This window comes from Podarcis bocagei (assembly GCF_964188305.1).
Source record: "Podarcis bocagei genome assembly, chromosome: 5".
Taxonomy (NCBI): Eukaryota; Metazoa; Chordata; class Lepidosauria; order Squamata; family Lacertidae; genus Podarcis; species Podarcis bocagei.
In genome coordinates, this window is record NC_138129.1 from 99,767,803 (window position 1) to 99,784,175 (window position 16,373).

The 16,373-nt window shown below is 44.2% G+C and overlaps 1 protein-coding gene and 1 long non-coding RNA gene across 6 annotated transcripts in view; one reads left to right on the top strand and one right to left on the bottom strand.

Moving 5' to 3' along the window:
• Nucleotides 1-4: 4 nt before the first annotated feature.
• Nucleotides 5-10,045, top strand: LOC308587828. 4 transcript variants are annotated; one of them, XR_014008536.1, is made up of 3 exons: nt 5-45; nt 3,611-3,691; nt 3,820-10,045. It is a non-coding gene; the product is annotated as an uncharacterized lncRNA (long non-coding RNA). The 4 variants fall into 4 exon arrangements; XR_014008537.1 differs by lacking the exon at nt 5-45 and adding an exon at nt 193-450; XR_014008538.1 differs by lacking the exon at nt 5-45 and adding an exon at nt 1,602-2,109.
• DDR2 (discoidin domain receptor tyrosine kinase 2) overlaps nt 6,515-16,373 on the bottom strand; it is a 74,647-nt gene continuing 64,788 nt past the window's right edge. The window contains exons 15-18 of one of the 2 annotated variants that reach the window (XR_014008530.1): nt 15,264-15,498; nt 14,477-14,626; nt 11,151-11,755; nt 6,515-11,114 (exon numbers count right to left, since the gene is read on the bottom strand). Coding sequence is in view for 1 of the 2 variants with exons in the window: in XM_081195629.1 (XP_081051755.1) it covers nt 11,618-11,755; nt 14,477-14,626; nt 15,264-15,498 (523 nt within the window). In the remaining variant the exon portion in view is untranslated. Of the gene's footprint in view, nt 11,756-14,476; nt 14,627-15,263; nt 15,499-16,373 lie in introns of both variants that reach the window. The other variant, XM_081195629.1, reaches the window with a different exon arrangement.

Sequence of the window (16,373 nt, forward strand, 5' to 3'; positions counted from 1 at the left end):
ACGAACTATGTGTGTGACAGGGAATTGTTTTTGTTTGTTACCACGGTATGTATTTTTGTGTTTTTATGTTGTAAGCTGCCCTGTGATCCTCAAATGAAGGATGGTGTATAAAAATATATAAATAATAATAAATAAAACGTGCTTCTCTGGCTGAGATGAAGCTAGCAGCCACAAGAAGCAGGCCTGCTCGGTCATAAGCAGTGTGTAGGCCAGCTTCAAGCCTTTGGGGAACAAGTCTTTGGCTTTTTGCTGTTTTCTATATGTGTTTTAAAAAGAATGTTTTAAATACTAGTGTTCTTTTAATGGCACATATCTTTGTTTTGACAACTTGCAGTTTTTACTGTATGTTTAAGCATATTCACTCAGAAGTCCAATTGATCTTATTGAGATCTACTCCTTAGTAAGCATGTTTAGGATTACAGCCTTAGGTCCATACATTTGGTTGGAAAGGTAAGATACAAATAGATTTAATAATGAATGAATAAATAAATAGGAAAGGTTTTCAGTGATGTTTTTAATAGGGTTACTTATTTAATTATTTTTGTTTATTGTGTGCTGTGAGAAAGGTGGGATATAAACAAACAGACAAACAAACAAATAACAGTACACACTGAAGGTAATTTCCCCACTTTCTCTATAGTTTTACTTTACAACATTCTGCTCCATTCCACCTGGAACTACAGTAGGCTGTATTTGCAAACTGACTATAACCACTTATTTAAGAATATTTTAAAATATTGTTGGATAATCTCAGTTAATCTACACTTGCTGCTCACTTTATGCACATTCAGCATAAAGGCCAGGGGTTGTTAACCTCTTTATACCTACCGCCCACTAATGCATCTTTCTTGATGGTAAAATTTCCTTGCCGCCCCCCAGTGCTTGATGGAAGGAGGATTCAGCTTGTGCCGCAGAACCCCCTCCCGCCCACCTAGAATCCTGAAACGCCCACTAGTGGCCGGTAGGGACCAGGTGGACAACCCCTGAGATAGGTGGTTTCGCGGAGATGAAAGTGAAGGAGTAAACCACCACAGTTTGGTTAAGTCGTATTCGCCCTCAAGCTGGATGCTCTGAACACATCATTACTGCAAAAGCTGCAATGCACTTTAATAGAAATGACAAGTAGAAAAGTCCTATGAATAACTGTCTTCTCTCCCCTTCCAAACTCCTTTATCTCCCCCAATTAAATTTTCAAACACCATCTTCCTCCCCTTAAACAAAAGATTAGCAACTGAATGGATTGGTTGCTGGTGGGGGGCAGGGAGCTGTGTCTCTTCCTCAACAGCACAACAAGCATAAGGTCTTGGGAGTCAGCCTGGCTCCTGCTGTGGGATGGTCCCGTGTAGTGATCAGGTGGGATTGCTATGAGGAATTACCGTATTTTTCGCCCTATACGATGCACTTTCCCCCCTCCAAAAATGAAGGGGAAATGTGTGTGCGTCCTATGGGGCGAATGCAGGCTTTCGATGAAGCCTGGAGAGCGAGAGGGGTCGGTGTGCACCGACCCCTCTCCCTCCAGACTTCAGGAAGCTATCTGCAAGCCTTGGGAGCCCGGCGGGACTTCCCGCCGGGCTCCCAAGGCTTGCGGACAGGAGCCTGCAGCCCCAAACCCGGGCAGCACTCTGCAGCGCACCCCGGGCTTCGGGCAGATGTCCGCAAGCCTTGGGAGCCCGGCGGGAGTTCCCGCCGGGCTCCCCAGGCTTACGGATAGCAGCCTGTTCTGGGGGCTGGGGTCGGGGGAAGCTCGGGCTTCCCCTGCCCCAGCCTTGCGCCTGGGGAGGAAATAAAAAGTTTTTTCTTTATTCCCCCCCCCCAAAAAAAACCCTAGGTGCGCCCTATGGGCCAGTGCGCACTATAGGACGAAAAATACGGTATAACAAATATAGAGCAAGCCATTTGTGTCAGCAATGAAAGCATTGCATTGACTGGGTTTGAACTATTTTGATACGATTCTTGATCAATCCACACCTCTGCATCCTTGTTTCATTTCTCTTTCTTGACAAGTCACGTACTGCAGGCAGGCATCCTGGGTCATCAAGAAAGTAGGCAGCTTCTTTTGATGTAGCTTTTCTGTTAATCTTAGGGCCAGGAAACAGATCTCACCTGAAGGTGATAATAATCGCTATCTTCCTGGCCATCCTTCTTATCATATATATTGCTTGTTTATCACCTCCCGGGGTTGCCAAATGCACTCCTTTGTAGTTCTGTTTTATTTACCCCATGCTTAATTAGTTTTGGTAGTTTAACTTTTCCCCATGTGGGGTTTGTTGAAATGCTCAGAAGAAATCTGATTGGTTCTTAGAACACTCTGTAAAAAAGTGTTTTGTGAATAAAACGACCTGGGCCAGGGGGTGGAGAGAGAGATTAGTATATGCACGCTTCCCAGAGTCTTGCTGGTTCAAGCCTCTGTGTGTATTCTTATTAATCAGAGTTCAATCCTTCCTTTACTTTGAGAACGCCTCAGTCCCGGCCAAGTGACATGTGGCCCTCTCTCACTTGCTTGTTAGTGATGGTGGCTGAGGAATCGAGTGGAATTCTGGGGCTGCTCTGTGCGTATGGGCTGGCCAACTGCCCAGCAGGGATGGAGGCGCAGCCGCCTGAACCCAGAAGGGGCAGCCCAGCCATGTTTTCTGCTGCTCCAGAGAAGCGGACACGGAGCAATGGATCCAAACTACAAGAAAGAAGATTCCACCTAAACATTAGGAAGAACTTCCTGACAGTAAGAGCTGTTCGACAGTGGAATTTGCTGCCAAGGAGTGTGGTGGAGTCTCCTTCTTTGGAGGTCTTTAAGCAGAGGCTTGACAACCATATGTCAGGAGTGCTCTGATGGTGTTTCCTGATTGGCAGGGGGTTGGACTCGATGGCCCTTGTGGTCTCTTCCAACTCTAGGATTCTATGATTCTATTCTATTCTATGAGGCAAGGTGAGGCGACCACCCTGGGCAGCTGGATCCACAGGGGTAGCGGGTCTGAATGCAGATCTTTATTACCCCCTTGTTCCTGACATAGATGTGCACTCACCACTTCTTTCCTGCCAGGGAGGCGGGCACCATTTTGTGCCAAGTGGTCTTGGGCTGGCCCTGGAAACAAGAATTTCTCTGGTCCCATTTGAGACACTGGCTAGCATCACTTCATGAATGATGCTCTGACATGTATATGTTAGGGGCAGTGCCAGCCACTTCGTTCGCTGAACAGATTCAAAACTCGGCTCAACATAGCTGCCATCCAGCTGAGCCACATTAGTTGCAACAAGGCAGCATTGGCGCTGGGCCCTCCTGCAATTCTGACATTTGCTCTACTAGGCTGTGGAGAAGTAGTGGTTTTTTGGGATGAGGTGCTTTTCCAGAGGTCATGGTGTCCATACAGTGTCATGACTGCTCCTTGCTCTGGCTCAGTTGTAGGGTGGCTATGTGTCTTACTTGATGAAGGACAGTTCTCCATGTGAAGGGTAGTGTTGTCAAAGAAGAGAGAGCAGGGTTCTCAAGGTTGCCCATTCAGTGGTTATTACCAGGACAGCTGACTGGCACATATGTCATGGTCACACTCTTCTGCACTGTGGTGAGATGTACTGAATTTCTATTTAAATTGCCACAATCAGGGCTTTTTTTCAGCCAGAACTCACTGGAACTCAGTCCCGGCACCTCTCAGGTGGGCACCATTGCCATTATAAGAAAATAAAGGAGGCTTTAATGGTGAGTTCCAGCACCTCTTTTTCTAGAAAAATAGCACTGGCAGTAATTATTTCTAAATTTGCTTTTATTCATAAGCATCTGTAAATCTGCTCTCCCTTTTTGACATTGCATTTCCTCTTTTTTGGCAGTGGCTGGTAGAACAGTGTCTTTGGCAAGCATTAGGCAGTGGATTGCAGACCACAACTACTGCCCCTACATTCCTTGAATGTCTCCATACATTGTGTTGGTGAGGCAGAAGTCGTTCTTCATTCCAGTCTTCATTCCAGCTGCTCAAATAACCTCCTTTATTAACATGAACTTTGCTGTTAGACTGTACTTCTCACCATTAATGTAGTGTCGTCGCCTGCCCCCCCCCCCCATTATTACTGTGCTGGGGAGAAGCTAAACTGAGATCTGCAAGGCCATTAAACCATGAAGACTGATCAATGAACTCAGGACTGACCACCCTCCACTTTCACATCAGAAGCACAAGGAATTGATTTGTTTTAAAGAATCTTATTTACAAATGGATCATTTTACAGGAATACAGTTCAATGTGGCCTTACAGAGAATAAATAAAGAAAAAAACTATACATTGGTCTTTAAGTCTCCATTTCAAAATACAGGGCTGTTTTTGAATGAGTACTATAGTCATAAACTAATATTAAGCAGCCTGACATTAATATTTACTAGAGATGAAGGGAACACAGCTACCAGTGTTCACTATAAAGCAGAGGGGCCAATTACTTGCAGTGATAGCTCAGAACATTTCAGAAAAATGTGCTCTGCATTGAGAGGAATGGAGTACAACCAAAAGACAAATACTGTACTATCGTTACAAGCAAGAAGCCTAACATACAACGTATTATAAACAGACCAGGTTCCAAAGAACTGTACAACTAGTTTTGCACCCCGATCACCTTTGAATCTGAGGGAACTTTCATAAGCATAATACCACTCAGGCATACCCATTGTAACACTCTGGATCATCATTTTTGAGATTTACAAAATGACCAAAATCAATGTGTGTATGCACAACCACACATGGAAGTGCACTCTGAAGACCAGTTTTCTATTTGATACAATTGCTGTAAATGTGTGAAGACAGAGTTTAGTTTTTTGATACAGTGTGGCTATGCTTGCTATTTACATTATTTTTGGAGGAAAATGCTAAAAAGGATTAATATAATGTTTACCTTTAGTCTTACGCTAAGAAGCCAAGGAACATTTTCCCAAAGCCTTTTCCCATACAATTGTGGGAAAAGCTTCACAGTGGCTGCACTCAAATTTTGTGTTATGACATACCCTCCATGATAGTCATTTTGTCACTGGCAATGCGGTATATGATGGGAGGTTTATAAAATTATACACTGTGTGAAGAAGGAGACAAAGAGAAGTTTTTCTTGCTAATAATAGCAGAACTTGCGCTTATCCAATGAAACTGGTTGGCAGGAGTTCCAGGACATTGCTTCTTTATATGGTACATAGTTAATGAACAAGGGACGTGGGTGGCGCTGTGGTCTAAACCACAGAGCCTAGGACTTGCCAATCAGAAGGTTGGCGGTTCGAATCCCCACAACAGGGTGAGCTCCCATTGTTCGGTCCCTGCTCCTGCCCAGCTAGCAGTTCGAAAGCACATCAAAGTGCAAGTAGATAAATAGGTACTGCTCCAGCGGGAAGGTAAACGGAGTTTCCGTGCGCTGCTCTGGTTCGCCAGAAGCGGCTTAGTCCTGCTGGCCACATGACCTGGAAGCTGTACGCCGGCTCCTTCGGCCAATAAAGTGAGATGAGCGCCACAACCCCAGAGTCGTTCGCGACTGGACCTAATAGTCAGGGGTCCCTTTACCTTTTAGTTAACAAACAATAATAGTTAATTAGCAGTCAGATGCTGTAGTGATGGCTGCTGGCTTTAGAAGGGTATTACACAAATTCATGCAGGGAAAATGTGAGTGGTTATTAGCTATGGCAGCAATAGGTGACCTCTATATTCAGCAGTGGTCATGACACTTAATAGCATTTGCTGGCACTCAGAGAAAGGGCACACTTGCCTCTGTGCCTGGGGGGGGGGCGGGTTGGTGCTTCAGGCTCACCGCACCTACTGAGCAGACCCTAACAACAACAAATTTTGGATCTGACAGGAAGGCAGCCCCTTTATCAACCCCTTTTCAGTGGCCACAGAAAGCTGAGCATCTGTTGGGGGAAAGTTGTGCGTGTGTCAGAAAACTAGGAGGGGGTTAATGGAACGGAGTATCCTGAACAAAGGCGTAGGTGGTTGAGCTGGCCCACACTCCAAACAGGAGCCCTCCACCCTGAAACATCTGTTGCTCCTTGCTAGCTCCACTTCCACTTGTAGGTGACGACTTGCAATGTGATGGATGCAATATACAACCTGCTCTAAAATAAACTGTTTCTTTTTATTTTCCCAAACTTTTTAGATCGTACTTACGGGACCGCCTCTCCTGGTATGTCCCACAGAGCACCCTAAGGTAATAATAGCTTAAAGGTCCCGGGCCCTAAGGAAGCCAGACTATTCTCCACCAGGGCCAGGGCTTTTTCAGTGACCTCTCCGACCTGGTGGAATGCTCTGTCCCACGAGACGAGGGCCCTGCAGGACTTGATCTCCTTCCACAGGGCCTGTAAGACAGAGCTATTCCGACTGGCCTTCAATTTGAATTAGCCTGATCCTCTATTCCCTTTTCCCTGTCCTCTTCTATGAAGAAACCCTTTCTGGGACCCCACATTTAAACTCTTCCCTGGTCTCCTTGCTGGCCCTAGTAGGACCAACTTGGCCAGTTAGCCCTGGTGATCATTTGATGTCTGCTGACTGGGTTTTGTTCTCCCCCCCCCCCCAAAAAAAAATGACCCCTGAATTTTTGAATTTTATTGATATTGATGCTGCATTTTATGTTGTATTTTATGCTGCTTTATGCTGTTTTTAAGTTGCATTCTAATCAATGTTTTATATTTGCTGTTAGCTGCCCTGAGCCCGGTTTTTAAACCAGGCTTCTACCAAGGTGCTTTATGAAGAGTTGACCAAAGTGTGCCTATATACAATAGCACTATTTATAAAAAAGAAATTGTTGTTGTTAAGACAGCATCTTCACTTGTGACATACTGCAGTTCTGTGTTATTTGATGTCTCGGTAATTCATTTGTTATGTAGTGCAAATACGACCTATATTGTGAATAATTTCATAAAATGTCTGCTTAAATACATACACCTGAGCCTTTTATAGGAGAGAGAGGCAGGGAGGGAGAGACTGGAAGGCGGGGGGGGGGGGATTACAGAACCTTCCCAACCTGGTGATCTGGAGCCTGGATGGAATTTTTAGTTCCCATAAGCAATCAGGTAGCAAGCTATTTACAAACACGAGTTATTTCACCTCCATCTAAACCACCAATGGTGGGAAGCTGTAGCATATAATGTGGTGTTACTATGGTAAAAAAATTAACTTTACAGTTGGGAGGAAAAGTAGATTCTTCTCTTTACGTGAAAGGTGGGGTTTCTGGTGTTTGTTTTTCTTTGTTATATCTGCGATTTCATACTTCAAAAATCTAGTTACAAGACTCCCTTGGCGACAAAATAAAACAAGCGTGTGCTTAATTGCACGTACCAATGCTACCAACAAAAGTGCAATAATCCTCAAAAATCCTTAAAAAGTGAGGAGCACATTGGAAGGCAATGAGCTATGGACGCACATCTTACCTCCCCACATTTCATGGTCCAAAATTCCCTCACCCCTAGTTTAGTTTTGTGGTATGAGTAAATGAGCAGTCACTAAGATGCAAATTAGCTGAATGCTGCTGAATCAGAAGCAGCAAAGCCCATCGAAGGAAGCCAGGCTGTTTGTGCAGACATCTAAGTGAGATATTTAGATCTTAGTAAGTAATTGTAAAATGGCAATTGCAAGAATGTATCCTCTAGCAGGGAAAATAGTGTGGTGCCTTTCAGGATGCTGGACAGAGGGGTATGTGGAGAGTTTGACACCACAGGAAGAAGACTCCTCAGTTATCCTGATTATTTCACTCTGCCCAGGTCTGCCTCAGCTCACTTCTGCCAGTCTCTCCCCGCAGACTGTGACTTGCGTCAAGTCTGACAAAGTTATATTTAAATGAAGCAACCACTAAAAGTGCCGAAAGGCTTTTGTTGCTGTTATAGATATTATTTTTATCTTGATTTTTAGATCTTATTATGATTAATGTGGAAATTGTTCAGATTTGTACATTTTGATGTGTTTAATCATTGTTTATAATTGTTTCAGTTGTGTTCGTAATTATGTAAATATTTTCATGTTGTACGCTGCCTTGAGCATTGCTTTAACTAAGGAAAGGCAGCATACAAAAAACATGACGCTGACGATGGTGATAATCCGAAAAGAAGAACTGGAATGCTTGAGCCTCCCAAGATACAAAGACCGAAAGGAAGCCTGGCAAGAGCTCGTTCCCCCTGTCCTTGGCTAGCGATCAAAGGGAAAGGAAGGAAGACTGACACAGCATGATTTAAGGTTCCTTGCATGATGGATCCCTAGAAAGTGAAGAGCAGTGCCAAATGAGAGAAAGAGCAAAACAGACACATTTGGCAAACTATTAGTACATGTTGAAATTAGGCACCGAGCCACCCATGACTGACTGGGAGTGAAAGGATGCAATCCATCTCTCAGCCCAGTCAAAACATACCCCAAACTGGCCTTGCAGTTTCAAGGAACAATCTGTCTCTCTCTTTTCTGTTATCTGCACTGTCCAAGAAGCCTACCTCACACCTTGAGAACTATGCTTTTAGAGCTGTGGTTTCCAGATGGTTTCCAGATCCATAGAGACAATTTTGACTTTGTTCAGAACCCAGGTGTTGGTGCCAAGTCCTGCTGCAGAAGGAAGTCATCTATTCATCCCTTATTATGCTTCATTCTGCTTGTTGATGGCTCCCACCCCACCCGTGTGAATTGCCACATTGGAGGCCATAGGACTGTGGCCGCAACGCCATGCTCCACACCCAGAAGAGCAAGAAGTCAAAGATTTTCAGATCTGAAATCACAAAGTCTCACAGGTTCACCTCACTAAGCCTTGCAAGAAGAAAGAAGCAGCATGCTTGCCGTTCACAAAAGGCTAGCCCAACACATTTTGGTGCTTGAAGCAGGATGCCCGCCCCCTCCTGTCGATGACTATGGGACATAATCGACTGGAACATCCCATAAGGCACTGGAGGTCTTGAAGCACGTTGCTTTTTGTGCCACTTTGCTGAAAAGACCTGCAATCGGCCTGTGGCTGAGGTGACACAAACAGCCAATAGATTAGTGCTTGGTCCTATAAAACTTACTCATTTTGCCTGGCACTTTAGTCTGAGCAACTTGTGCAGGCCAAGGGCCAAAGCAGACATGATGGAAATAGTCGCATTTGTTCACCCATCTGCCCCTTTCATGTATAAAGTGTGGGGCGTGTGAGGATGGTTTTTTCTACAACAAAAGGTACATGCATCTGAGAGAAGCTGCCTCTCTCCTTCACTCCTCAGGTTCACCTCCCTTTACTCTGCTGCTTCAGACACTTTTCTCCCGGCTTTGGTCCGATGCCAAAAGTGAACTTGGCTGGGGAGATGAAACACGGGAAGACAATACAGGGGAGGAAAGACCAAGAATCCAGCTCTTTCATCAGACCTCCCCCAACCTCCCACTTTATATGGGAAGGAGGCAGAGGTATGTAAGTACAGATGCAGCTGCCTGCTTCATGCCTAGTTTGGTTCTCAGCTGCTTTCAGACTAGCTCCCTGGTTGGTACCCAACTGCCTCCAGTTTGCTAGCCCTTCACCATCCACCTCACTGAAATGAGTAGGAGCCTTACAAGAGCTCCTATCCCCTCACGGTAGGCCACCTCAAGAGGTTTCATGCTATCTCTGGTTTTCAGCAAGCAAGCCACCTGCCACCCCTCTGCTGCCTCACTATCAGCCTGTGACCCGCTCAAAATGGGACTTGGCTGCAGAGACCCTTGTATGGTGACAGCCTTCTTTATTTCTGAGCTCTCCTGTTCCCTAGATTCCAGATACAGCCCAATTCCAAAAGGCAGATTTTGCAGCTTTGTGCTGCCCTGACTGTTGAAGGCTAAATCTAGCCGCTTACTCTGCTGTAGCTGAACATCCCAACTCTACGCATCTTCCATTGTGATTATGGGCCAGCCTACAAATTCTGAAGGTACAAAATGCAAAGATTTTGACAGGGAACTTTGGTGACAAGGTTTACTTAGTTTAGTTAACAATTCCTAAAATTTTATACCTTTTTCTTTGGTAGCTACCATGCCCTACTAGTAAGCAATTCCAGGAATCTATTCTGCAGAAGGCAGCTATTTCATAGAAGCAAAATGATAGGCCTTTCCCATTCTCAAAACAGCTTTTGAGGCTCTGGAGAAAAAAGATGAAAGAATGGGATGCTACAGAGAGGTGAAGCCTGGGCAATAAGTGAAGTATCCTCATAAGTAGAAACTTGGAGCATCAGACCAAAGCCCGCCAGAGGCTTCTGGGAAACCCAGAAACAGGAACCTCACTGTTTGGCCCCAGTAACCGGAATTAGGAGATAAGATGTCCCTGAAGCTGTCATGGCTAATGGCCACTTGTGGACTGCACCCTTGATGAATGTATCTAATCCCCTTTCGAAGTCATCTAAGCCAGTGGCCATCACCAAAGCATGTGGCACTGAATTCCATATGATAATTATCCATAGTAGGAAATAACGCTCTCTTTTGACTCTCCTGAACGGATGTGCCATAGATTTCATTGCATACTTGTGAGTCCGAGCCTTATGAGGGATAGTGAGAAAAAATTATCGTTCTCCACACTGTGAATCATTTTCTAAGCCTTTATCATGCCCTCCATTACTTGCCATTTTCTAATCTAAAGTGCCTTAAATGGCCACTTTGGCCAGTTCATTTTAGTTGCCCTCTACTGCACTTTTTCCAGCTCTATGTTAACCCTTTTGAGATGGGAGAAACCAGGACTGTACACAGTATTAAAAATCTTCATGCGCTCTAAAATAGATAAATCGAGAGATTCTCAGAAGTTCTAGATCTGGAGTGTATAGGAGGAGACATTTCTATATTTCATATAGCATACAAAAAAACCTAAATTGAGGCAGTCTGTACTCCACACTAAAAAAGAAGATTTAACCAGCACAAAGTGATCCAAATTCTGATTATTGTGTAAAATGTGCAAGCTGGGCAAATCTGCACAATTTTTCATATCTGGTTAATTTTTTTGGGGGGGTGCATTAGGACAGTCTCACAAACCACTGGAAACCTACCTCAGCGATTTTTCTGGCTTCTGAGATTTCAGCAAGCATTGTTCGTACACTTTCAAGTGTATAGACACGGTAATTAAGACCATAAAACTTATTCCTATTTAAAATGAAAGCTGAGTTAAAGAAGCCAAATTCTACATCCGGTATCATATTCTACTCTTTTTCTACACTCAGGCAGAACTGCATCACACACACACACACACACACACACACACACACACACACACACACCCAGCCCCGGGCATAAAGTGCTGGCACTCTTCCTAGCTGTGTGTGTGTGTTGCCTATTCCCACCTCAAGTCTGTGTAGTCAGACTACATCTCAAGTTCCTCCTTCAGAGGAAAATAAGAAAATAAGAGTCGTCTTTTCCTCTTCCCATCGCAGACTAAACCCATTCATAAACCGGAACCTATGACATTACAAGATAAATAGCATCCCTTCCCCCAGTCTTTGCCAATCCAAAGTATAGCACCTTGAATGAGGTTGTGTGGTAGACCTGGTCAGATCCCATCTTTTTCCTTTCCTTTCCTTTGGTGGCCGATAATGAAAGTCCCAACTCCGCTACTGAAAGAAATTGTGAGTCCAGGTGAAGTGGCTTCAGTTCTATGTGTAAGTTTTTGAGGGCAGATGGGCTGGGACGGTCCAGAGTATTTAGGGCATGAAGGAAAGGCATCACAACAAAGTGGTTGCTTCTTGGAGAAGGCAATGGATTTCCTGGAAGGAGGGTCGGTTTTTGGTGTCTCGTCTCCAGCAGCTGAGCATTAGCTTATATACAGGATCAGGACAGCAGGCAGGCTGCGGAAGGTAGGTCTTTAAATAGGAAAAAGAGAGAGAGAGAGAACAGATACTGAATAAAGGCAGATAAAACCCCTCTCAAAAAGACACTAGAAGCCGGAGACTTCAGATTTCATTTGTGGCATGTAACAGCAGAGCTGGAATGTAGCTGAAAGTAATCTACTTCATTTATTAATGATTACTTATTAATCAGATCTGTAGCCCCATTTCCTCCAAAGAATCCAGGATGGCTTACAAGTTGAGGCTGAGAGAAGGATTAATCAGAGGCTGACATAATTTTATGGCTCTGGGGGAATTTGAACTCAGGGCCAATCACTCTACCCAGTAGACCACACGAGAACTCTCGTTTTCCTTGTTCTAAGAAGAAGATGGCATGATCTGCAAGGCAAGGAAGGTCCTGCTAGTGGGGCAATCCAGACTACTCAAGGCTTGGAGTGCTTCCAGACAGGGGTGCAAAACTGTCAACATGCCGTAGTGCAAATGGGAAATCAGGCCATCCCACCACCCTGCCCGCTTGCCCTCCCCACCACAGCTTGCCCGCCACCACCACCCCAACCACTGCTGGCCTGAGCGTCCGCCCCCCTCCTGCAGAGGTCCAATATTACTCTATTTGCAATCCTTGTTTGGCTGATTTCATTTAATATTCTAATTTTATGAGATTGTTAATTTGGGGTTTTCATCAGCTTGTATGCCATGATCATCACAATTATAACAAATAAAGGCTTGACATATCTCGCTTTGCATGTCATGAGTCTATCTCATATATTAGTTTCACCTTTTAAGTTGAATTACTGAAATAAATGAACTTTTCCACAATATTCTGAGTTTTACCTGTAATTTTGGGCACTACGATATGCAAAGAGTTACTGAGAATTGTAACTCTGTGTGGGTTAAACTACAGTGCCCAGAATTTTTTGAGGGGAGAAATGTGCTTCAGATGTGCCTGGCTGCAATAACCAGAGACAATGGGAGTTGGAAGATTTGGAAGATCACAGCTTTCCTGATTTATACTGTAAGGTAAAGGGACCCCTGACCATTAGGTCCAGTCGTGATCGACTCTGGAGTTGCGGCGCTCATCTCGCTTTATTGGCCGAGGGAGCCGACGTACAGCTTCTGGGTCATGTGGCCAGCATGACTAAGCCGTTTCTGGCGAACCAGAGCAGTGCACGGAAACGCCGTTTACCTTCCCATCGGAGTGGTACCTATTTATCTACTTGCACTGTGATGTGCTTTTGAACTGCTAGGTTGGCAGGAGCAGGGACCGAGCAACGGGAGCTCACCCCGTCGCGGGGATTCGAACTGCCGACCTTCTGATTGGCAAGTCCTAGGTTCTGTGGTTTAACACACAGCGCCACCTGCATCCATGATTTATACTGTACTTGGGCTCAAAAAGTATGTTTCCTCTTCATTGTGTTCATCCTCATCATAACTAGGTAAGGAAGAGCATCTTTCCCCTCCTCATTTACATATGAAGAATGGAAGCCACGTTCTTCATTCTAGCAGAAGTGTCACACTGATTTTCTTCCAATCCCACCCATTTTTCTGACTCCATTTTTAAAGCTCCAGTAATAATATTCCGCTTCATTGCATCCATTCCCTCAATCTCACATTCACCCATGTTTCTATTCAACAACACAGGTTTGTAAATCTTTCCAGAATCTAATCATGGCTTATTTATTATCCTGTTTTAAAGTCTCCAATTTCCCCCCCAGAACACAGCACCATAGCTGCCTTGAGTCCCTGTCAAGGAAAATAGCACACAACAACAACAAAAACACCACTGTATTTATGGGATGCCAGCTGGATGAGTGTAAGTGCAAGATTTAATCTATAATTATTTTAAAACAGCTCACAATTCTGGTAGGAAAGGAAGCCATGGGAATTACCTTTCATTTTATGTATTAAGATTATATTATTTCTTTGTAATATTGTGCTTGTAAATATTTTTGACACTCAAATTTATTGATACATTTTGTAAAAAAAATTTGCGAGGGGGATGTTTGGTACATTGATAAGCTGGTGTTTGTGGTGAGCTGCTTTGGATAAAATTCACTGTGGGAAAGCACCTTATAAACCAACTACAGTGGTACCTCGGGTTAAGTACTTAATTCGTTCCGGAGGTCCCTTCTTAACCTGAAACTGTTCTTAACCTGAAGCACCACTTTAGCTAATGGGGCCTCCCGCTGCTGCCGTGCTGCCGGAGCACAATTTCTGTTCTCATCCTGAAGCAACGTTCTTAACCTGAGGTATTATTTCTGGGTTAGGAGAGTCTGTAACCTGAAGCGTCTGTAACCTGAAGCGTATGTAACCCGAGGTACCACTGTAAAGCATTGTTGTGCATTTGGGGGTTCAGCGTGCACGATGCCTGAGTCCCTTGTAATTATTGGGGGGGGGTGAGCTGGGCTGGAAGCAGGGTCATGGAAGAAGCCACACTTGACTTCTGTTGGAATCCAAGGATGTGACCTTCTGGGGTGTTGATGCTGTAAACTTCTTCCTCTTAGGCTCAGGTTGCATATATGTATAAATAAACTATATATCATAAAGATGTCATAGCATCCACTGTCCCTAATTTCAAGGAAACAGAACCCTGGGTAAGTCCCTGGGATCTTGCATGCAACACTCTTTAAAGTGCAGTGGTCCTGTCCTCTTTTTCACCTAAAGCACATGCAAGTGTCCCATAATGGAGCAGATGACCTGGTAGATTTCGTTTTTTCCTATTTCCTGTTGTTTCCATACCTGCCGTCCCTGATCCCTAAAGAACTCTCCTGTGTTCTCAATGACTTGTTCATCTGAGAGCTGAGAATATGGCTGCTCACGGCAAAAGGTGAAAGTCTCCCAGAGTGTCACACCAAACGCCCACACGTCACTTGCTGTGGTGAACTTGCCCTGGGTGGATAAATGGGTGGGTGGGAGAGAGGGAGAGAGGGAGAAAGAAAGCACACCATTTAGGAACATGCACTTACAAACATCCAGGGATGTACATCTTCCAAGAGCCCAAAGAGACTTCCAGGAGAAAAATATGTGGCAACAGCAGAAGACACTTTTTCAGGCTATGGGGCAGTCTAGTTTGGTAGTCTAGTTCTCAGTCCCTCATTGGTGGAGAAGCACAGCTGGAATTGCAGGGCATGTTGAAAGAAGCTGTTATTTTCAGGCCTTTGCCAAATTTAGCTCTCCTTTCTGTGGTCACCATCAGGGAGTTTGCTATCAGAAGGAACCCTTGAAAGGTCAATTGCCTGTGTTCAATCAGAGAAATAAAAGAATGATGGGGCAAAGGAATGTTTTAAAAATAGAGTGGCGATTCCAATTTGTATTCCTGCAGGATGCTAACAAAGCCAACCATGGTATCAAACTGGATTCCACAAACTTGATTAAAAGTATAATTTTAAAAAACCTTAAGAATGTGCTCTTCAATATTCACCTAGCCCACGACCCATTCTCCTCCTTTCCTTCCCATATACACAAGTCTTTGGCTTTTCGGTACAGAAAGGATGAATCCAGGCTCCAAGTGCAAGATGAGGCTTACCAAAAGGATGCTCTCCCAGGACATCCAGCGAATGGGGAGCACGGCCCGTCCCTGGATCCGGTAGTAGTCTCCACTGTAGAGGTTCCGGCTCATGCCAAAGTCAGCGATCTTGATTGTGTAATTCTTCCCTACCAGGCAGTTGCGTGTAGCCAGATCGCGGTGGACAAAATTCAGGGAGGACAGATACTTCATGCCAGAAGCAATCTGTGTGGCAATTAATTTCAGGTTGGCATAGCTGAAGGAAATAAGAAGCACCAGAGAAGGAATGGCTTGTGGCCAGCCAAGTGTCCAAACTGCAGAAAGCATGCTTCCTTCCTGTCTAGGCAGGGGAACAGCCACCCAGAGGGTCAGACTGCACTGAGGGAGTTTTTAAATTGCAGGCTTGGGAAGGGCTGCATTTCAATCTTTCAAAAAAGCAGCCGGGGGAGGTGATCCAGATGGGACTATGGTGCCATTTTTTAACCTTTTCACCCTTGCTACTTTCCTGTCAAACTGCTTCCACCCAAAATATGTTGTTTTTTTAAATGGAAAAACACGTAAAAGTAATAGGCTGTATGATAGCAATTGCAAAGTTATTTACTAGAAACTGCTTCCTAAAAAATTAAATACAGTTTCTCATAGTAACAAAATCAACATCATGACATAATATATTAAAATGTAGCTTATTCTGTTGACAACCAAGTCCAATATGTACAAAATACAAATCCTATTTTGTCAGTGCCGTAATTCATTCATTTCTAATTTCTTCGTCTTCTCTTGTATTTATCCTGGATATTCCCCTGTTTTGCCCGAAGGGGCTTCATCAGCTGTGCGTAGTTCTAAATCATACAAACACAGACACTTTGTAATATAATAGGTACACCAATTAAAAATCCTTGTCTTGTCTGCCTGTGCCAGCATCTACCAGTGCCAGTTTCTTTTGTCTACCAACTTTATCATCGTCATTAGACACTTAGAAGATTATTTCATGTCCCTCTTCTAAGGAATACGTCAGACAGAAAAATACAAGAGAAGATGAAGAAATTGGAAATGAATGTATTACGGCACTGACAAAATAGGCTTTGTATTTTGTACATACTGGACTTGGTTGTCAACTGAATAAGCTACATT